General features: G+C 38.9%; 1 protein-coding gene across 3 annotated transcripts in view; it reads left to right on the top strand.

The window, feature by feature from the left end:
* Positions 1-1,656: 1,656 nt before the first annotated feature.
* The window catches only part of LOC104363331 (muscular LMNA interacting protein), a 116,677-nt gene continuing 94,312 nt past the window's right edge, over positions 1,657-24,021 (top strand). The window contains exon 1 of one of the 3 annotated variants that reach the window (XM_042803278.1): positions 1,657-1,836. In XM_042803278.1, coding sequence (XP_042659212.1) covers positions 1,774-1,836 — 63 coding nt within the window. In that variant the 5' untranslated portion in view covers positions 1,657-1,773. The remainder of the gene's footprint in view (positions 1,837-24,021) is intronic. The other 2 variants (XM_042803280.1, XM_042803279.1) reach the window with 2 other exon arrangements.

The following is a 24,021-nucleotide window of genomic DNA, read 5'->3' as shown; positions in this document are numbered from 1 at the left end:
CTTACTCTTGTTCCTTTTATCCCAGGATTTCCAGAAGACTTGGTGGGGTGTATTTTTACTCTTGTGACATTAAGCTCATATTTATTCCCTCTACTACAGCAGCCCTTGTGGATTTGACTGGTTCTTTGTGTTTGCCTTGCCACATTTACTCTTCTGCTGGCTCCCTTACACTTCTGAAAACAAAGGTAAAAGAGAGGCTAAAGAAAAAGAATTGTCACTGGAGTAACTTTTTCTTTGTTCTGAAGAATGTTTCAGAACAGGAACACTCTAAGGTTTGCGTTTTTTTTGGTCACCTTTTTGTATGTAAACTGTATAGACTGTTGTGTGACAACTTCTTTGACTGCCTTTTCTTCCTATCCAAGGATCTGAAGATCATGTGAGTATAGTATCTATCAAGAAACAAGCTGAATAGAAAGGACTGTGCCTAGTTTTGGCTGTCATTTCCACAAAGATAATTGAAAAATGATTAGTAAAAAAGGTTTTTATATTTATTTGTCTGTCTGTCTATCTGTCTGTCTATCTATCTATCTATCTATCTATCTATCTATCTATCTATCTATCTATCTATCTATCTATCTATCTATCTATCTATCTATCTATCTATCTATCTATCTATCTATCTATCTATCCATTTATTTATTTATTTTAGAAGAGTCTTCTTTTACCAATGTGCTGAGAGGAAGAGAGGGGAAGGATGTGTGTTTTCTTTACTAGGGATTTAGTGAGGTGCTTAAACCGCTGGCTTTACAAAGGATTATGCATTTCTTAATGAATCACAGATTGATTAGAGAGCACATTCTTGTTTAACAGTAGCAAACGCTTTCTGTGTGATTCTGTGTCATTGTGCTTCCCCTTCCCTTGCTGGTACGTGCAGAAACAGCCTTGCGTGTGAATCACCCCTGAGACAACGTGAGCCCTGTTGATGTGGCAACCGGAGGGCGTGTTATAAACCTTGGCATCCACAGCAGATCCGAGAGGTTCCCCCGGTGCTGCAGTTTCTAATATTGGTCTCCTGACTTTATCACTGTGAACCAGAGCCAGGTTATTCTTCTATAGTCAATTAACAGACTCCACTACCACCATCTGTAGGGGTATTACCTCCACCTTAGATGCTCACTGGTCATTTCTTGTACTTAGGGGTGCTCATAGTGCCTGCTGAAAGTTTTGCAATTCTTTCTGCAGTTCAAAAATCCAAGAAGATGCCATGTTCTGATGTTAGAAAAGGAGAGTACACTCTGCATAAGCGTATATTAGGAAAACTCAGTCTCAAACATTCAACAGGGACAGATCAATAGTCATGCATTTAAAAATATTGTTCTGTACACTTTCTGTCTCTCCATAACAACATGGTGCCAGCTAATAACATTTGTCATTTTTCTTACTTAATAATCTCTGTGATCACAAGTTAGTGCTACTGAGACATAGCTATTAATTTTCATGGACTTTTTCAACATGAGCTTTTGGAGTAGAGTGGGCGAGGGGGGAGTGAATGGGGCTGGTAACCAAAATCCCTCCTGAACAATTTGATGCAATGCCAAAGCGTTTATTGTTATCGGAGGCAGCTGCCTGCCCTCTCTCCAAGCTTCTATTTGTGGATTTTCAACAGCTATAAATGGAAACACATGCTGACCAGAAATCACCACAGTGCAGCCTGATACTTCTCTCTCCCAACTCCAAAAGTACAGGGATATCTAACATGTAGTCAGGTTAAATCACTCCTGCTCAGGATATTAGGGTGTGCTTTATTATTTTTTTTTTTTTTTCCCCTGAGAAATGGAGTTAGGAAAACATGAAAGAAAAGTCTCAGGAAGAGAAGCTTTAGAGGAAAAGCAAATGGTAAGATAAGTTAAGAAATGTTGATTTTTTAACTTTTTTTTTTTAATTTAATGTTAAGAAGGAAAGGCAAATAATCTGTTGTACTTTGTAGGAGTATTTCCCGGCTTCCTTTAACCACTGATATTGAAGATTAAAGCTTCATTCATGTATGCTAAATTAATTATGACAGTACATTTCCATGGAAATTATGGAAATTTGTGAATGCATATTGTGGGCATGTGAAGTGCTAAAATCTAGTTCAATGTCGATTTGTTATTGTAACCCAGACTGATAGCTAACAGTCTGTGGTTTTCTTGGATTTTTCTTGAAGGACTATTTCATGTCTTTTCACATTATTTTCCATAACTTTAGACCAATAAATGGCAGAAGAAATTGTTTGCCCATGTCTGGAGCATGTCTAGAGCTTACTGAAAAGAAGTGTGACCAAAACAAATTATTAAGAGAAAGTGAAATCAGTCAAAACACAGCTTATTCCTTATTATCATAGGCTTGAAATGCAATTTATAATTTTCCTTGCATTAACAAGGTTATTTTCTTGATATTACAAAAAGGGCAATTTATTCTCGACTTTGCAAAGTTGTGAAGAAAGGTGGCCATCGCTTTTCTTGCGAAACAAATTAGAGCTGAATTTTTTAGCACTTAAACAGTACGGGTGTTGCACTGATTTGGTTTCATGGTGGACCAGCATTTACTCTTGTTTAAACACAACGTTTGCCACTACTAGCCTCAGTTAAGTGTGACTTGGAAAGCTTGTGTGTTAGTTAATAGTTTTAAATACAGCTTCACCAAGGCAAGGTGCATTGTGTAGGAAATAGGGGAAGTGCTGAAACTGGAAGTAATGACCTGGTCCTAAAGTACGTTTTCTTTTTTTTTTACAAAAAGAAGTGTTTAGATAAAGATTAATGCCTGAAAGAACATTGCTAAAGCTTCAGCACAAAGTTATAATGTGAATATTCTCTCATGTTTTATGTGTTCATTTTCTCATTAATGAATTAATACATTAGACAGTGACCTCATTTTGAATTTGTGGTTGATATATAAAATGTAAGGAAAACTCTTCAAAATTAAAAACAATTATAAAATCCACAAAAGCTTCAGGAAGGTTTTTAAAGGAAACCTTTGAAATTTTGTTCTAGCTCGTATGTGGAGAAAATATATAGCAATGTAATCAGACAGTATGATTATCTAATTGCAGACTGCATTGTGATGCACAAAGAATTGAGCAGGCAACCTTAAGTGAGGCTTTTCCAAAATGCACATCGCTTCATTTGGAACCCTAATGATCTTCTGATGACTTTCTCTGGGTGTATCATTTACTAATTTTAAGAATGGCAAGCTGGAGCAAACAAGGACCCCACTGATGGGAGGCACGGTAATGCCTGTGCCAAGTCACCTGCTGTTCGGTAGTTTCAAAACTGAATCCTCCTAACATGTCGAGCTTAGAGCATCCCTGCAAGTAGTGGCAGGTCACATCCCTGCGGGTGCTCAGCGAGGGGGACGGAGGAGGCCCTGGCTCAGTGGGTTTCACATCGCTCTGCTGACAGCAGAGGAATGCCCTGGCCCCAGGCCAGTCCTCCCACCCCTTTCCCTGGCCCTTCCACCCGAGCCCTAGCCTTCTCTCCATCCCACCTCTCTCTCTTCGCCTGTTTAGTCTTAATGCCTTTCTTTCTAATTGCTAGATGGATTTCACTTTGCCCCCACATTTTTTTCCCTGGTTTTGTACCTCCAGGGTTTTAATTGATTCTGCCCTTTTCTTCTTTGTTACCTGCAGACCAGGGCAGTATTCAAACACTGCATGGGAACAGTGTCAATCTGTGGTACAGATGCTATTTGTACATGTTATTGTTGATGCCTGTTCACATGTTTAACTTCGGTATAGCAAATACATAAATTATTTCATATTAAAGGCACAATGAAGTGCCCATTTTCAACATTACATCCTATAAACTGGATGATACTTTATATATGTATAACTGGATGAACCTTTTTTTTTTTTTTTAATGTCTATTTCATAGGAGTATAGGATAACTCAGGTGCAAAGGGAGCTCAGGAGGTCTCCAGCCCAACCTCCTGCTTAAAGTGACTATGGGGTCAGACCAGGCTTCTCAGGGCTTTATCCAGTTGACTATTGAAAACCTTCAAGAATGGAGACTGCACAACCTCTGGGCAACCTCTTCCACTGCTGGGCTGTCCTCATGGGGAAAAAGGTTCCTCCTCTTATCAAGTCAAAATCTCTCTTGTTTCAATTTTTGTCCATTTATCTTTCCTTCTGCCATGCATTGCTGTAAAAAGCCCTGGCTCCAACTCCTCAATAATCCCCCACAGGGACTGGGGCTACTGTTAGGTCCCCCTGGAGCTATCTCTTCTCTAGGCTGAACAAGCCCAGCTCCTTCAGCCTCTCCTCACAGAGCAAGTGCTCCAACCCTGACCATCTTGGTGGTCTCCACTGAACTTGCTCCAAACTTTAAGTCTTCTATTGGAAGGCCCAAAACTGGATGCCCTATTCTAGATGTAATCTAGTGAGTGCTGAACAGAGGAGGATAATTCCTTCCCTTACTCTACTGGTTGTGATCCTGTTAGCACAGCCCAGGATGCTGTTGGCCATCCTTGCTGCCAGGGCCCACTGCTGGTGCAGGCTCAACTCTCTGCACACCAGAACCTCCAGGGTCTCCTCAGCAGAGCTGTTCCCCAGGCAGTCAGGCCTCAGCCTGCATCACTGACTAGGGGCTTTCCCTTTCCAGGTCCATAATGCTCCTGTCAGCACATTTCTTCAGCCAGCCATGGCCTATCAGAATGGCAGCCCTGCCCTCAGGCAGGACTCTCCTCCCCAGCTTGTTATCTGCAAACCTGGTGTGTTCCCTGCATCACCTCCTCTGGGTCATTGATGAAGATGTTAAACAGAACGGGTCTCAGGACAGAGCCCTGCAGCACTGCAATTGTTACTGTCCACCAAGAAGAGTACAAAACATTAACCATGACCGTCTGAACCCAATCATCTAACCAGCTTTTTAGTCATCCACTTGTTCACCACCTAGGCTGTCATGTTCTAGCATGGATATGAAAATATTGTGGGAGAGAGTGTTGGAGGGAAGTCAGGGTAAATGACATCCACTATTCTTCCCTTGTTCATGAATCCAGTCACTTTATCATAGAAGACAATCAGGTTGGCCAGGTATAAGCACGAAGGTCTGGGAGGCCTTGTTGGTGAAGGCTGAGGCAAAGACATCACTGAGCCACCGCAGCCTTATCTGTACCTGCTTCTACCTCCTGTGCTGCTCTTTTGCACTGCAGCTCAGTTCTAAACTCCGTGTTTAGCCACAATGGTGTCCTGATAAGTCTGCTTGTCTTCCTGAATATCAGTATGGACAGTCTTGCACGCATAAGAGGTTGTGTTCAGAGACATGATGACTTCCCCAAGCTCCTTTTGTTTCCAAGCTGTCTCCCATGAGATCCCACTTACTACTTCCTGGATAAGCCAAAGTCACCTCTCCTAAATCCCAGGTCTGTGCTCTGGTACTTGTCTTCCTCAGTCCCCCAAAAGGTCTTCAGCTTCACTATTTCACAATCACTACAGCCAAGCCTGCCACTGAGTATCACATCCCCAGCCACGTCCTCCTTGTTTCTGAAGAACAAATCCAGCTGTGCATGACACTTGTTGGCTCATCCAGTGCCTGTATCAAGTAGCTATCCTTAACACCCTCCAGAAATCCTCTGGATTGCTTGTGTTCTGCTGTTTTGTTCTCCAGAAGGTGTCAGAGAAGCTAAATCTCCTGTAAAATATAGGGTCTGCAATCCAGATAGTTTAAAGAAATTGTTGTGAGGGGTGTTGCCTGCTTCCTCACCCCAATCATGCTGTCTGTAGCCCAGTCCCACCGTGATGTCACCCTCACTGACCTCTCCTCTGATCCTGACCCACAAGTGCTCGCACAGCCCTGTTGTCCAACCTGTACAGGAGCTCCTCACAATCAAACTACTGCTTCACACAGAGATATCCTCTCTTCCCCATCTTCCCTGTCTCTTTCTGAAGAGCATATGTCCATCCATTGCAGCACTATAGCCATGTGAGCTATCCCACCTTATCTCAGTTTCTACAGTGTCATAGTTCTATCACCTATATATATTTATGTGTGTAAAACAAATGTTGGTTTTGTATACTTTGCTACAAATTTTTCAACCTATTTTCAAAACAACAAAGCCTGTATCATCCTGAAAATATTCTGATTGCAGTGTGTCAATTAAATAGACACCAGTTCGTGCTCTAAATATAACCTCCATAGAGAACAACCTCACAGACAGTTTTATTAAGTCGTATTGTACCTTTACATTCACTGCTTACTTTGGATGAGATAAATAATATAAAGTTCTCTACCACTTCAGGCTATTTCACTTAATATTTGTGAAATTTATTGTTAAAGAATTCTTGGCCTTCCTTCCTGGAGGAAGATCCCTCAGCAGCCAGAATCCTGAAGAGATTCTTTGTGTGGACGTGGCTGTGGAAATGGAAGATAATGGAGGGCCCATTTTGTGACGGGAAAATAGAATGACTCACTATAAAATAGATCGGACTAAGCAGATGAACTGAATTTTCCTTTTCATAGGCTTGATTTTAGCATAGCTCAGGACAGGGTAATTCTAGAGTTTCCCTATTGAAACAATGTCTCAGCTCAGAATAGTCTACATTCTGAAGTCCTTCTCTGTTAATGCATATTGCCTCTGTTATTTGAAGTTAATTTAATTGTATTTCACACTTGTCTGTTTCCTGTTTGATATCTTCTCTCCCTATGAAAATACAGCACATGAAGTATTGTATTTAAAATAATGTTTACATTGGTATGTTTAACAGGAAACATTTGATCTTCATACTTCAGTTTGCATTATAAGTTTTTTTTTTTTTTGTTTACTTTCTTGTTACATGAATTAGTGATAAAGAAAAGGACAGTCATATAGTGAATATAAATTAAACCATATGAATATATGGATCAGAATGAATGCCATGCACTGCTTGAAATGGCATCAAGGTTAGTTTTTGGATGAGAGGATGTATTCTATAGAAGGGGCTGAAGGACTTCATTCAGAGAATTAGTGTTTGCTTTTCATAAACAATACGTGGAAACGGCTCATATAGAAGGAGGCAGTTCAAATCAAGCCCACTCAAGTGAAACAAGGATTAATCTTTGTACATTGGTAGCAACAGAAAGAGTCCTGTCAAGGTCAGGTCCTCTCTGTGGGAAGTGAGGGAAGTAAAGACTCCTCAGAGAAGACAGCCCATTTCCTAAAGTTTGCCACCTAGGGGAGCCCAAACAGAATGGAGGATGGTGACTAATATGGCGATGACTGGCCCTGCTTGCAGGTTTAGTTGTTGATTTAACTATGTGTAAAGCAGGCAAGAAGTGAGTATGGGATGGGAAGGGTTATTTAAAGAGCAGGAGAGAAGAGGAGGAGAGCTGGATGGAGGCTGGTGGGAGTGGGCATGGCAGGAGGCACAGGATGCCACCACTCCCCACCATGGGGACCTCTTCTACCAGGTCACCCTTGCTCTTGTGCTGGTGAGGGCTGGAGGTGGAGTGGCAGGGATGGCAGCACAGCCTCTGGGCTCAGGCTGGTTGATTAACAACAGAGTAGCTGCTTCTGCCCGTGGCATTGGAGAGGAACCATAAATATGCCTGTGTGACACACCAGACTGTGAGCCTCTCCTCCTGGTGTCCACAAGCAAATGCCCTTCCAGATTCACTGTAGTGGGTGGCGGAAGCAAGCCTGGAAAGGTCGAGATGGGAGGCATGTGCTTGATGCTCAAGGGAAGCAACTTGCATTGGAGTCTGTGAGAGGGGCACGTCCGCAGGTTCCTCGTGCATCAGGTATTTTGCATCCGTGCACAGCTCACGGTCTGCATGCTTGTACGCGTCTAGCCAGGACAGTGGTGTAAGGTCACAGGGCAGCACCATGGAGGTCAGCCTGGCAACTTCTTTTTCTGTGGAGAAAGGAGGTGATAATTGCTGTTGGTGAGGATGGCAGGGATTCAGAGGAGGTGAAATACAGCCCAGAGCACAGAGCGTATAGGTGCTTCAGTAGGTTAGGCTCTGTGAGAAAACCAGTGGCACATATATGGAGGACTGCCAGAAACCCCTCATCCTCTTTGCTTGTTCTTTCCCCTAACTGAGGACAGGCTGGGAACTGCTAGCCTGCCAGTTTAAGTGATTCAGATGAGAGGGTAAAGGTGATAGGTTAAATGCGATTTTTTTTTTTTGTTTAAATACTCTTTATTAACTGGTTCACTTTACACCTTGTCTTCTTTACTCCTGTAAGAACACACCTACCCAGAAAAGAAACTCCTAAAAATACATTGACTAAATCCATTCCTCGGTTTGATAATTGATCATCATGCTTATCTCCAGCATAACATATGAAATGAAAATAAGCACACATACTTACTATAGAGTCAGAGAAGGTTTTATGTATGTATACATTTAAATAATTCCTGTTTAGCTAGGAGGAAAGCTTTATTTCTTTCTCTGGAAGTTGTCTGTGACCTCCTGTGGGAGCTTCTGTCATGCAGCTGAGTTCAGCGGCCTGAGTTGTCACACTTAAGGCATTTTGTACTACTTATCCCAAATTACAGAAGCCTCGGCTAGAAAGGTTGGTCATGGGAGACACTTTCAAATATCCTTGAGATTTGAAGAGCAGGACTGGGGCTTCATAGTGGCTACAGCTAGAAACTGATAAGAGCCTAGCATGGAGGCAATCACATATTGCTGTGTGTGTATAAGAAGATAGCTGAGACAGCACCCCAGCTAGAGGATCAGTATGTCATCTTGCATACCTAGAGTTGAGGCATTCCTCAACTGTAGCTGTGTGGAGGCATGGATTACTCCAGCAAGTGATCACTAAGGAGGAAGGAATGAACTCGGAGGCTGCAAGTAGCAGGGTATTTTTAGCACTGTTGATGTGATATTAAACAGGACCAAAGCAAGCGGGAAGCACTGAATCCCGGTTTGCCCCCCTTTCTAATCCTGTCACTTAGCTCTCTCTTTATTGAGTTTATGCTACTTTTTCTTTAACCTAATGCCAGTAATACAGAGGCATTGCTGGAACACTTGAGGTAGGCTTTGGTTGCATCAGGGGGAAAAAAGCTATCTTGGGGAAGTGCCATCAGCGCATTTTTGTCTGGAGTTTACGTGAAACATTGCCATGCAAATTCACACAGGGATTCATCAGATTCCTGCAGGGACTTGAATGTGATGGTAAAAGAGACTTTTAATGAACAAGTAGCAATTGTACATTTTAACTTTTTGGGGTGAGGAAAGATAAGAGCACCTGTAACAGCTGGATCAACTGCTGCAACAAAGTCATGCAGAGCAAATCAAATGATTGTATTTTGGGGGAGGCAGCAAAGAAAGCAGTATTAGCATGGAGAGGCAGACCCTGCTGATGCATTAAAACAGTTCTGGGAAATGTTTCTAGGCACTGGAACTCTCTTGAATTCAGTTAAATCAAATGATTGGTCTGTAGTATATTATTGGTTTGGTAATTGCCTGAATGATACCCACATGTAGTTTGAGAGTTAGAATGGGCGAGAGACCATTTTGAGGAATAAATTTGGGTATAGAGACCATTATTGAGAAAAAAACGTGTGTTTTTAAAAGATAGTCCTCAGCAACGTGAGAGTGAGTTATGGGTAATACTTGGAAAGATGTTCACTGTCCATTGTTACTGCTAACACTGAAATTTGGGACAGAAACCAGGAAAAGCTACTTCGTTAGAAGTGTAGGGCAGCACTGAAACAACCAGGGAGTTGTGGGCTATCCACACTGGGAAATTTTCAGGACTCAACTATATCAAGCCATGGCTGACTTGGCCTTGGTTTGTCAGTAGTCCTTTGAGCTGAGCGCTGGAGGTCCCTGATAAACAGCATTTCTTTCATTTGTTGATTGAAGCTGCACTACTGAATGCTAACACTTTTTCCATCTGCAAGACACCTTTAACACATTTAGCACTTTTAACATGGATACACAATGAGACTGTGCTTATTACTAAGACCTCCTCATACTTGCATTATAAATCTACTGCTTTCAATTCACTGTCCTTTGAATTCTGAAAGCACTCAATAATACAGCAGTAGCATTAAATCTGTTACTCTGATATGAATTCCTGGAAATAGAGTTACCTGACAATGAACAGAATAAAAGAAAAGAAGTGATTAATGAAAGGGAGAAAGAAGGTAGATATTAAATGAACTAGACTTTGAGAGCAACAGGCAGACAAGCAATAATATGCTTCCATGTTTGCTTTGTATCAACTACGAAATGCATAACATTCCAGTACGTTTTGCCCATATTGCCCTCCCCGGATACACCATAAGATTATATTTAAAAGCTGGTAATTAATGATTGCTTCTCAAAATAAGTTTCCTAAATGCATTTTAGACATTGAATCTAAACACCTTAGGCTCTAACTTGTCCAGAAAAAACAGTCTTTCAAAGGAAAATGATTGAAATATCAGGGCATCTGTTCTGCTTATCTCTGAAAGACTGGTGTTGTGGCAGCAATGATGCAATAACTTCATTGATATTTCTCCAAAAAGTGAATGTATTAACTTTATCAGGGCATTTTATCAAAAATTTCTCCCAAGGAAGGCAGTGATTACTTTTTCTCTCTCTTTTTATAAAAAATATGGTCATATAATGTAGTGTTGACTTTTACAGGGAGTCTAAATAATGCACTAAGTCTTTGTCAAGTGATGTGTGATGTCTGGCTTTTTTCATCTCTCTTTGACGAGAAGATTCCACTGGATAAGGAAAAGTGGGAGTAAGGTGGCTTATATTTCATGTTTTAAATATATAGTTTGCTGCACTGATGTTAGCAAAGGCAGGTTGAAGATGCACAGCCTGTGTGTGGAATGAGTTTGCGCTGCAGGCAAATGACGAGGCACTGGTGAGCACCTACCGCTTCCTAACAGGATGGAAAATGGAGCAATGCCTGGTGGTCCTTAGTTTCTAGGACCATCCAAAACCTTTGATTCCCATTGTTTCTTCATTAGGGGTGAGCACTACCCTAATTGCCTAAGTTCTGCTGTATCAAGGAAGCAGAGCTGCAACTCTTTTTTTTTCCTGCCATAGACAGAAGACAGCCTATGGCAGGAAAAAAGAAGTGTGCTATCTTATTGACCCACCACATTGCCTGTGAAGTGCTGTACTAGGCACTCTGCAGCCTCTCCTGCCTTTCTAAGAGCCAAATGCTGTGCCAGTACAAGTGGAGAGAGACCAGGGAGCACAGTCTGGTGCGCTGAGGCAGGGAAATTGCTGTAATGCAGCCCTGCGAATGCCATCTCAGCATATGCAATACTGCACAGCCAAACCTGAAGGCCAACGTCTGTTCAGAAGTGGAAGGCTTTCCACCATGGCTCTGTGTTTTCACAATAAATTTTTGTTCACACTTAATTTTTTAATATTTATCATGAAACAACAGAACTATTGGATATCTTGTCCAGTAGCAAAAACTGCATCTTATGATTTGGCAGTGAACATACTGTCATCAGAGCTATTTGATGATGTTGTTTTAAGACAAGATTGATCTTGATTGAATGTGATGGTCATACAGGAAACCTTTCTGCATTAAACAGTTCATTGTTGAGAAGTATTTTTCCAAAGGATTGATGGTGACATGTAGTATATACTGCAGAATACTTTCTGATGGCATTTTTACTATATTCAACCCCTACCTGGTCAGCTTAAAAGGATTAATTAAATATAGATTGAACTAATGAAGATCCATTCTTGAGAAAAAAGGGGCAAAAGCATATTTTCTGAATTTAGGTAAAAATTTAATTTTGCTCCACAGCTTTTAGTTTGTTCATGATTCTGAAAAGTGAAAAGCAGCAAGCTGAAGCTTTTCATATCTTGAATTGTACACAAATGAATGTATTCATACTGCAGAACGGGCATAGTTACAGAAATCTAAAGGTGAATTTCAGATTTGTCTCTATGAGACAGAAATTGAATTGTTACCATTCTGGTTTTGCTGTTTCATGTTTCTTATCTTGATCATGAAGAAAATTTGGAAATCCAACATGAGAAAATGATAGGGATTTTTAAATGTCTTTAAATGAAGTGAAATAAATCAGTTGGATTCACTTGAACCACTTAAAATTGAAGATTGTGGAAACAACCATCATTTCTTTTCCCCCTTGAATAGATTTAAAAATGTTTTCATAGTAGTTACAAACATCTGAAAAAAAAAAAGTTACTGACAGCACATTTAACACCATTTTACTGCTTCTTACAAATATAGGTGTTGGTGATGATTTTATATAACAAACTTGCTAGAAAAAAACATTAGATTTTTCAGCCTCAAGCAAGTACTAAGTAATTTAATATCTTTCTTTAGTAACTGCACCTTGAAATGCATTCAGATCAAAAGCCAGACATTAGCTGAACTAAGTGATAATCAAACAAAGAGATGGTAATTCGTAGCAAAACTCCCAAGCCAAAACTGTGGTCTCTCTTTCAGTCTGAGACAACAGTAACAAAATGCGAAGTATTTGTATTTGAAATGCCAGCAGTGAAAAGGACATGGTCTCTCTCTTTTTTTCTTTAGTGGATAATGTTTTCACAATGTCATGAAACTGATCTCAGTTGGAAATACAGTAGTTTTCATTATAGTTATGTTATATACAATCAGTTTACTTAATAAGGTGACACTGATATTTGCATATAAAAAAAGAATCCCCAAGAAACTGTCAGTGGTTTATTTATCAGGAGAGTAACTAAAGCTAACAAAAAAAATTTTTTTTTTTTTTTAATAGCAAGATATCCTAGTTTATAGAGTCTTTTTCTGTGAAAATGTATGTGATGAAGGATAACAATGATAAATTATTCCTTTAATGAGGTCAACCTTCAGTTCCTCTCCAGTTTCTAAGGAGCAGAAGTCAGGGATGAGGGGCTCTAAGGTTGCCAACCTTGCCAATGACTTGTGGTGATGCAATGCTGCATCATGTGATGGGTTGCCTGATGTTTTCAGGGTCTCCAGTGTTTATGGCTTTTAAGAATTTACATCTCAAAAAAATGCACTTTAGAGTTTGGAAAGTAAGATCATCTGAGCAAATTTAATGTTCCCTTTGTTTTATTTGTGTTATGACATAAAGGTCAATAACATGATTATGGGATATTTATTTCTTCTCAAATAGAATCACCACCACCAGCTACATCAGGATATGATGTGATCAGAACAAAAGAACAGTTACCCTTGGTGTTTTTATAAGTAAAATACGGTAAAATAAATCCTAATATTTCATCCTTCTGTTGCCAATTGAATATTTTTGCATTTTTCAGAACATGTTCTTCCTGACACATGCAGAAAATGTAAGTCAAATGGTTGAGATGTCCAAAGAAAAGGAAATTAATTTTTAACCTGCCCACACAATGGCAGTCAAAGTGATGAGTTCAGAAAAGAGTTTTGCACTCTGCAAAGTGCTCTCAGAAATCATCCACTGGCAAGAAGGGGGGTGGGTGTCACTCTCAAACTTACTAGAGACAGGTTAAAGGTGTTTCTCAAAAACAGTAAAATCTGTGGATATTAGTAATTTTTTAGAAGTAGAAATGACCAGACTACTTGACTTCCTAGGAACACTGTATCACTGTCTCTGTGAAGTGCTCAAGTACTGCAGATGTGAGTGTCATGAAAAAGTCTGGAAATAAATTTCCTGATGCTCTCCACAGTGTAAGTCTAGGGTGGGGTGTGAGACCAGGTGTTGCAGTAACAGGATGTGCTTTAGCACATGCTGATGTTGATTTTCAGAATATACTATGGTGTAACTACCAATATTGCATACTCCTTAAAATTCAGAACTTAATCTCATTTGAAATGTTGACCCTAGTATTCTGAAAGCATCTCTTTTCTGGTTTTATGCATGACTTTTTTTGATAGGAAATGCTCTTAAGAACAGAATTACTTATATAGTTCTATTTTTGTTGTGTATTGTAGATGTCTTATAAAACATTATTTGTCTATGAAATTGTATATTATAATGTTGAAATTAATGTTCTTGAGTTCTGTTTTTATTACTATTTCTCATACAAAAACTTACAGGTTTAGTTGTTCCTTCGTTAATGATGCAGAAGAAGGTTTAAATATTTCACTTGTCTTCTTTCAGACTTCTTAAACAAGAAAAATTTGTTCCAATAGTAGAATTATCTTCAAAATAATGGATTTTGCACTAAATGTAAATAGTTGCCAACAATTATCTCACTGAGCTATCTCAGGGGAGCAGTAATTCAGTTTCACAGTTGTTTGTCTTCCTTTGTAAGTGCAGAGATATATCATAGTCTTACATTGTAGCTACCTTATTTTTAATGTCTGTGAGACAGTACAATTTCTAAATAGATATACAGCAGCTTACATGTGTAGTCTGAGAATTTATCAAATAGTCATTGCATGTAAATTATTTAGAGGGTTAGTCAATGATCCTCAAAATATTTAAGTCCCTTCAAAAGCAGATAACACATTTCAAACAGTGTCGGAGTGAGCAGACCATAATATTCCATTATATTTGTTGTTACTTATCTGTGTATGTCTTCTCACATACAGACTATATTAGGTAAAGTGATGATCTGTGTGGCATGTCTGAACTACTGCCCTGCAGCAGAATAGATGCCAAACCATGAAGAACAGTGTTTTTGTATTTGACTATGCAGGTACGGGACAGCATTTGCTGCAGAAAACGTGAAGGGAGCTGATAAGCACTTTTGTAAACCAGATTTCACTTTTGAAGCAGAGCCCAAAGGTACTTTAAAGTATTATTAGGTGTTTCTGAGTTCAGTGTATCAGCTTTTGCTCTCAAAAGAAGAGACCAAGACTTGTTCGGAGTGTGTCTGTGCCTTCTTCTGAAAGAATCTGGCCATTCTGGGACATGCCCTAGCCACATTTTCTTTTTTTATCTGCGGGGTGGTGGAAATTGGGAAAGAGATTTTTGTGTTCCAGCTTATTGAATGAATGCAGAGTAAAATGAGTGAGATAACATTCAGGAATCAAATTCCCCAAACAACATTCAGGTTGTTTTGGAAACCAATGGAGATTCTAAATCACCGCATAAGTATTAATAATCTTTGCATCATCATTAGCTTTACTAATATTGTAATTTTATATGATGTATGTTGCAATTTCACCCATGAATCATCTACATCAGGGCCTCTTAGCTCAATGTTGGGAGCAAATACATAACCAATCACTACTCTTCAGAACACACTGCACATGTTATTGTACACTGAATTCTTCATATGAATTCCTCATAAATGTCTTTCAAGACAAGTTCAGATGTTTATTTTAAGCTGCTGTTGAATATACAGAAAAAGCACTATTTCACGTGATCTTGAAACAATTTTTAAAAGACTGTAAACAGCTCATTTTTTCCCCTCTAAGTCACGACAAAACATTCTGGCATTTGTTATATTCTTGAATTCAATAAATAATACTCTAATTAAATGTGTGCAATTTTAAATATGTAGATTTCATAAATAGGAAGTTATTGCCATAAATTACAATTTATGTGTGTTTTTGTGCTGAAGAATTAGATATGTTTTAAGTCAGTTTTAAAGAAGTTTTAAAACTGTAATTGTATCATAAGTTTAAAATGTTTTGCTTTCATTTCAGATGAATGAACCTATCTGACTTACAGACAAATGATCATAAAGTACGTTTATGTTTGTTAGCTGTGTGTTGAAATCAGTTATTTAGAAACTGACTGAAATGACTCGCTAGGTGTTGTGTGGCATGATGAGTACTTAAGGTATCTGGATCTGTTAAGTTTACATTTTTGGTCCACTGTCGTGATATTTCATCCCTCTCTGCCCTCCTCCAGCTGAAAGGTGGGGCTGCACCTCGGAAACGCCTGGGTGTGCTCCGCGGTGCCTGGGGTCGTAATGTGGCATCTCTGCTTTTCCCGAGCGTTGTGTGTTGCGGATCAGGAGGCGTGGATGGGTTTGTGATGATATCTGAATAATAAATCATGGGCTAGCTTTGCACATGAGATGAGCACCTCGATGCTGAGCTGACCCAAGGTAGTAGCGCCTTTGGACAAGCAATAAAGGTAGCATAGGTACCTAAGGATGTTCTAGTCCCTAAATTTAGGCACATGTGGGTTTGCAGATGCTGAAAAGGGACTGTACTTTGAAAGGAGGAGGAGCAGGGTTCACAGGTTGAACCTAGGAGCACTTTTGAGGCATAAATTCTGTTTTGAATTGCTAAATTGGTTTTGGTGGGAGCTTCAGCACTTAGTTGTTTCCTGATGCACTGGGATTTAGCTAAATCATTTTACTCCTTCCCTGTGTAGGCCATTGAAATCAGTGCTGTAGGGAAAAGTACTGGTGAAGTAAAAAGTGGGGTGAGTCTGGGGGTTGTCTTTGCACTCAGCAGTGCTGCAGGAAAATGTGAAAATTGCAGCGTTAGTAGCTGAGTTAATCTGGTTGAAGTCCCGAGGACTGTGACATATACCACAAATTTTTTAGTGCTGTACTGCAGATTACAGACAGAGTTGTAATGCACGCATTAGACAGGGCTTGGGAAGAAAGTTTATAGTAAGACAGGAGAGGTAGGGAGTCCTAAAAATCATTATGATTAGGTGGAGAAAAAGTAATAGGAGTCAGAAATGGGAGAAATGAAAGAAAAGGAAAAAAAGAAAATTACTATTGAAAATTGAAGTAAAACCACTAAAAGATGGTGGGAGTGAGAATTAAATAGATAAAGGTGAATAAAAAAGGTTCAGGAAAGATAGGATTAGAGAAAGAGAACAAAAAATCAGAGTTATGATGAGCTGAACATACTGCAGCCTTATCCTTTTAATAATTGACATGTGCGAAGTGAATAGCTGCATTATATTGATTGATCTAATACTTTGTCATTTGCACCTAATATTAAGTTTCCTCACACTTGTGGTAAATAATTGTGTGGAATTCACAGATCGCTTGCCAGAACACCTGTAAGCATCTTGTAAGCATGGCTTAACAGGAGAAACTCTTTCTGTTAATGTGTTTATAACAACCTTCCACGCTGATGAAGTGATTCTCCCAACAGCTGTTAATTCCCCACTAGACACTTATAAGCCTCCTCCAAGGAAAAGTTTAGTTGTTCTTTTTCACATATTGCAGAATAAGAGATTTCAGTAAGGAGACCAAAACCTTCCCGCAGTTGTATTTGTTTGCTGGCTTCATTAGCACAGCTTTCCACGTGGGTTGATACTGATACTAGGGACAACTCTTTTCTTTCCGTACAAACAAGTTTTGTCATTGACTCCCATACCTGAGCCTAGTTGAACTGTAAACAAGATTTCCCTCCTTTCCCTCTGGCACTTTTATATAAAGTACTTGACTGCACTCGTTACTCAGTCTCACCCAAATGATTCTATGTTCATCCATACAAATAGATATAGATAGGTATAAAGAAGACTTTTATATCCCAGGATGGCTGTATAACTAGAAGATATATTTCTACTCAGGAAGCCAGGAGTGATACTTTCCATCATATCTTCAAGTGAGAATGCTTCAGCTCTTTGCTTGATTTATTTTGCTATTATTATTTCTCTGGTTAATATCTCTCCAGCATCTGCAGGCAATCCTCCTTTGCTGCTGTTCTTTCAGCGCTGAGGTTGCCTTCTCACTCATCAGCACTAGGCAATATGTCACATTTTTGGTTGGCTTCTTGTTCTCCTGTGTCTTCTGAAGTGTTTACAGGATTTGTGTCACTCCGGCTTGCTGCACGCCAGGCATGTGAGGCAGCCGCTGTGCTTCAGCCTGATGGGAGCTTTGGGCATAATAATAATTGTCCTTTCACAGCTTTTCAGTGCTCTTCAGTCCCATGGCTGGTTCTTTGTTTGAGTGTAGCAATAACCTTGCTTTTTTTCAGCATTAAGAAGCCTGGAGTAATATCAGATAACATAAATTAGAATGTGCAGTTGTCCTGGTTGTTTGTGGGATCTCACAAGGTTATGTTTTAGTTTCTTTATTTCCTTTTCAGTTGTCTTCTGTCACTTACAGCAATAACAGATTGACTGATATTAGTCTTTCATTTCTGACATATCATTTATTTTTTTGGCAGCTGGTTGCCAGCGCAATTCCTGTCTGATAAATACTTGGGGCTATGACTTTGTGCGGATCTATGCACACACTTCATTAGAAGCACTCCGCTGATTTTGTTTGGATTGTTTTTGTGATTTAATCTCTGTAGGGATCAGAGTTTGCGGTTGAAAAATTTGATAACTCCATGGCAATGATTGTTGTAAGCACTGTGTGATTGGCTGCTAATACAGAGATGAATGTAAGCGCTGACTGTATTTGCCATTAGAAAAAGCATTCACACTGTTATTTGCTAGTGCTCAGCTTCATGTGGCTCCTTTTCTACAAATGCAGACAGTTTTGATTATACACTGTCCTGTTTTGATGAAAAAAAACAACAACAAAACCCAAAGCACGGAAGCTTCAAATATTTTTCTAAAGCTTACCACTACTGAACACAGGTTTACCTTAGCCAGACAGTTTGCATACTGAAATAGTTTCTGCTCCTAGTGCTGTCTGTTCTTATGGGCTCTCTATACAGGCTTGGCTGCAGTAAACACAAGCAAAATTTGAAAAAAAACAAACAAACAAACAAACCAAACAGGGATTTTTTTTTTTTTTTTTTAAGGATTTTCTTGTAAACCGCTATAACTATTTACTGGTTTTAACAGCATTTGAATATTCTTGTATGGGAGGGTCTATTTCTACCCAGTTTTGAAAGAATTAATTTACACTGCTTGTATTGGAATGTAACAGTAATTCATTGCTCTCTGGATTAGTATGGGATGAATGGAATGGTGGTTACTTAGTGCAGAATATTTTTAGGATTCTTGTGTTTATTTTGATTTTTCACCTTTTTCTTTTTCTTTTTTTTTTTTTTTTTTCTATAGAGCCATTTAAAAAAGGCTCAAAAGAGATTGTCTTAGCTTAATATGGCAAATTTTCTTCTCTAACATGCTTCTCTCCCCCATTTAGGAGAAGTATTTAATGTGAACAGTATATGTCTATTTCAGTTTGTCATTAGAGTTCAGATGTGGCTATGCATAGCAACAGTCACTGCTGAAATACAGTAGTTAACCTGATGGCTAATTTAAAAGAAAAAGAGGAATGTGGGGTTTGGAGGGGGGAGGAAAAATAAAGAATATGCAGTACATGAAATATTTTTTATCACAAGCAGATCAGAGTTTATGTGCTATTTTGTGTAGCAATGGTAGCTCATCATTGAGCTCCAGATTATTATTGGGAAATCCCCACGTGTCTGATTCTTCAGAAAAATAGTTACAGGGGTTTTAGGAGATGGTTTTGTGTAATGATTTGGTGTTCTACTGCCTCAAAATGAAGAGAGGGTTAATGCAGTAGAAAGAAGCATTATAAAAAGCAGCCTTATCTCGTACTGTTTGTGTTCTCCCCTAACAAGATGGAGGTAAAAATTCAATTAGCAGCATTAGTCACAGTCTAAGATTTGCGTTCCCCAGAAAAGCACTCTGCAGTCAAGTTCTGCTGCTATTCTTGGCAATTTCTCAACCTTGCCCAAAAGGATGGAAGATGAGACTACTGCTGATGAGTCATAATGATGACAAACAGAATGGATAATGTCAAGTAGGTGTTTGGCTCCTACACTAACTGTCCTCACCAGTAAATATTTGTGGTGAAATAATGTATTAGGAATAGAGAATTGGATCAAGCACAAATGTTTTGAAGTAGGATTGTAAAAGCAGGTGGGGTGATGGCTTTCATTTTGTGTTTATGCTTTGAGTGTGTTTCCTGGTGTAAAACTGAGCCTTAACTTGCATTTGGTAATCCTAGAAAAAGTAGTATGTGTGAGGCAGGGTTATAATATTCCTTCCTTTGCTTACTGCCATAAGAAAAGTATTGGAGGTATTAGGTCAGAAAATAAGAATGGACATACTGACTTAATTGGAGGTCCATCTAGCCCAGTATCCTATCACTGACTGTTGCCTGCAGTTCATGCTTAAGGGAAAAAAGGCACAGGGAAAAGGATAGATAATCCTGTGCCTTCCTATTCCTCCCGGCCTTAGTGTAAATGAGTGGATCTCTTCACCATGGATGTATTTTCTTGGGTTTTGAACTGTTTTTCTTTTTGACATGTGGAATTTCCTGGGACAGTGAGTTTCATAATGTAAGTACATGTTATATGAAACCCTACCAGTTGTGATTGTGTGATAAATTCATGTGTGCCTCATGGCAATTTTGGTTTTATACCAATAATCCATGACATTGTAGTGAAAACTGACATTTATACATATCTGCTTTTCTACACAGTATTGTAATAGACATAGTCTTGCCCTAGGTACCACTGGCTCATGTTTACAGGGAATCTTGTGCATGAACGGTCTAATTAATATTACTTAGACAGGATTTTATCCCCTCTTTCAGATGTCTATAGTGTAATTCTGAGTGAGAAACTCATCTAGGTTTCTTTTACAGTCTAAGAAAAAACAACCACAGGAATTGTAGAGCATTATTAGCCTGATCCATATTAGACATTTACCTTTGAGTAGGATGAACTGTATCTCACAAGTGCCGATTTCTCTCTATTGCATATAAAGAGAACACGACTCAGATTTAGATTTCTATTCTGGACACCTCTGCATTTGTCAGATAAGTATCACTCTTAGTGAGGTCATTTGCTAAGGAAGAAGGAATATACATAATCCTGGGAAACAACTGTGCTTTAGGAAATGGTTCACCAGATAAAAGGCTGGTAAAGTGTATTTTACTTGCTGTTCTTCCTCAGACACCCTTTGGACAAGTGGTAGCTAGACCCTTTGGGCAGTAGCTAAGATGCTTCTTCAGTAGAAAAAGAAATGGCAAGGAAATTTCATCCAATTAAATACTGTTAAAACATTTTTTTTTTCTTTTTCTTAATGCCTGATGTCATGGTACGCCCACACATTTTTGTTTGTGAAATTCTCTAAAATCTCAAGAGAACCCATTTCTGGGATGATGCAAGTGCTTCCTTTGGACTGTAAAGAGGGTTCCCAGCACAATGTCTCTTAAAAGGTCACCCAGAACATTATAATACTATCTTATTTATGTTTGTCAGCTAGAAATAGAGAGGAAAATATAACACAAGAAAGCACAAGGCGAGGTGAAAAAAACATTTTGCTCCTTTAAGTAAATGAAGGTGGCAGGTAAAGGTTATCCTCACAAGCACATGGTGTGCAGTGGTTTGGAGAACAGGAGACGATCCCAGGACTGGGGGAAGAGGAGAGTTCGTCCCTGCACCCAGGAGATAGTGAGCCTCAGCTTGCCAATACCTTGGTGGTGTGCCTTTAGCTGAGAGCTTGCAATCTCAAATCCATTCCAAAAATGTGATCTCCCTGATGGCTGAGGAATCTGTCACTGCCATACCACATGTTGGCACAAACATACTGCCTTGCGATTGATGTTGCCCTTTTGATGTCAAGTCTTTCCTGACCCTGATGCCAAATCCATAGTGTTTGATTCTGCTAGGTAATTGGACATGATATTTTGATTTTAACTATTTTCCAGTGAAAAGATAGGAAAGGAAAATTGATTCAAGGACATAAACCATCCTAGACTGAGCCAATAGGTAAGCATTCAAGAACCTCTAGCACTTGACTTACCCTAGTTTTGTGGTTTCTGTAATTAACAGCAGATGACACTTAGTTTCTAGTAGTGCTCTCTGGCATTCTTGTGCTATGCTTTCTTCAAAACAAACAAAAAAGACATTCTTGCCCATTTCTTGGATGCTCTGGCATTTCAGCATTCCTTCCCACAGAAGTTTCAGGTGTCAGCATAAGATTTCAATACAGAAATTGTAAAGAAACTATCAGAATATAATTTTAAGTTTATTTAACACCTGTACGATGAACTTTGGATGTGGGAGTCAAGATCTAGGCGTTTGAGACCAGCAGGAGATTTCAATATTCTACTTGTAGTCTTCAGGAATAATCAAAGAGATGGGAGTGGGTAGACCCTGAGTTACAATCCTATTTCTCATGCTAATTTAGAGTCTAATCTTGCTTTAATTACCCGATCTTCATTCTCTGAAATCAGGAATTTAGAAATTCTTATTTTAGTTAACATGGTTAGCCAATAGGTTGTGATTCATATCTCCTCAGTTTAGACAGCTGCATTTACATTTGAACAGGTTGTCTAGACTGCTGTTGTAGTAAGTGGATGGAAATAGGGACTTATCAGGTATTACTCTCTGATGTAGTTTAGATGCCTCTCTGAAGGTGTAATGAATCGTTTTCTAAGAAGTGTCTATTCTCTCTCCTTTGGCCATAATGGAGCCTTGAACAAGCTCAAATGTAGATGTGGTAAGTGCTTACATTTACTTAGCTACCTGTACAGGAAACTGCAATTTAAGTCTGCAGAAACTTTTGTTTTTCAGATTATTGTGATGTTATTTTTTTGCCTTTTAAATTATTTCATTCATCACTCAGAGTTATCTTTGGTGTGGAACAGAGGTATCAACTGACACACCAAAATTTTAAATGGGAAGTTCAAGATATACACAAGTGAAAATGTAGTGAAAATGTACACTGAAATCTGGGCAAAGTCACAAGAAATAGCCAGTGACATTCCTACTCCTGTGAAAAGACTATTTTAAGAGCCGCTCTTTTTGATTGATAGCACAGGGGGTTTCAGTCTGAAAGAGGCTTTCAGCATGTTAAGTATGTCAGTGGCATTTATTATCTTGCACACTGTTGTCTTTTTTTTGTGTTTTCTGAAGTCATTCTTTCACACAACCTGGTTAAATATTCTATTACGTCCTGAATATTCTTTCTGGTACACTTGGCAAGCTAACAAGACTCTGCTCGTGTTTCTCACTTGAACAATAAAGGATATAATGATTAGGAAAGCATTCAATGTGTACTGTTAATTATGCAAATTTAAGTACTTCAGTTTCTGAGTTGCAACAACCACAACCCCTTCCTTTTAGGGAACACTGCCATTTAGACATCACTGCTGCCATGGAATTGACCCACACAGTTTGTATATTCCTTTATTGTCTTATCAAAGAGAATAGTCCTGGAAGGTTACTCTCTTTGTTATATTTGTGAACGCAGAATGGTCTCTATGATTTGGAAGTTACTAGAGTGGAAAGAAAAAAACCATAAAAGGACATGACATTATCCTGAGAAAGGGCAATCACACATTCAGAAAATAATTGCATATGTGATAAAAGGAACTATCTGTTTTCTCCTTGGAAGCTCTATTTTGTTTTGGGAACATAGAATTAAGAAATATGAAATCTTCATATTAATGGGCTGAATTACATATATTTAATAAATGCTTGTCTCCTCATAGTAATTTGTCAGAAGCAGGTTCGAAGAACTTAACTAGAATGTATTCACAGATCAGACAAATCAATCTATTTTCCTTCAAAGAATCAATGAAAGTTTCACTTGGGCTGCAGAGAACTCTTCTGCTCCTTTTTCATGAAAGTGAGGGACAGAAATATGTGAAAATGTCCCTCTCTGCTTGAATTTTGCTTAACTCCACAGTGTATATACTCCTTTGAGTATGAATTGAAGCAGTAAAATTATACAGGAACTATGAATAATTTCTTGCAAGAATTTACTGGAATTACAGCAAGGGGAACCAGTTTTCCATTTCTGTTAGAAAACCACAATGCAGAACAATTCAGTTCTAGAAAAAAAATGCCATGCAACATAATATCTTTACAGAAAAAGTAGCTTTTCTCATTTAAACAAGAATAACTTCACAGAGTACATTGTCTAAAAACAAAGAAGTAAGGACATTCCTTTGTAGGAAGAGACAGGCACTGAGTTACATCTCACCTGATAGGCCTTATTAATACACATAGCCACACTGTGCTGCATCACCAAGAGTGATGTAGTCTACAAACCTGAAGCCTCTCCAGCAAGAAAAAAATCAAACATGTTATATGCAAGGGTAAGCTGAAGTGTGCCTTGCCTAAGGCCACATGGTGACAGAAACAGGAATGAAATACATGAGATTTGTCAAAGATATCAACCATGGTACCCATAGCAGGTGAAACCATTTAGTAGCTGCATAACTTAACCAGATACTCTGTTTCATTGCACCTGGCCTAGGACTCATCTGATTTCCTTCATGGTTAATATTTATTGGATGAAATTGGGAGTCATTGCAGTACTTTTATTTGGTA

This window comes from Tyto alba, unplaced genomic scaffold (genome assembly GCF_018691265.1).
Source record: "Tyto alba isolate M040663 unplaced genomic scaffold, T.alba_DEE_v4.0 Super-Scaffold_40, whole genome shotgun sequence".
Taxonomy (NCBI): domain Eukaryota; kingdom Metazoa; phylum Chordata; class Aves; order Strigiformes; family Tytonidae; genus Tyto; species Tyto alba.
This window is presented reverse-complemented; position numbering and strand designations above follow the sequence as displayed.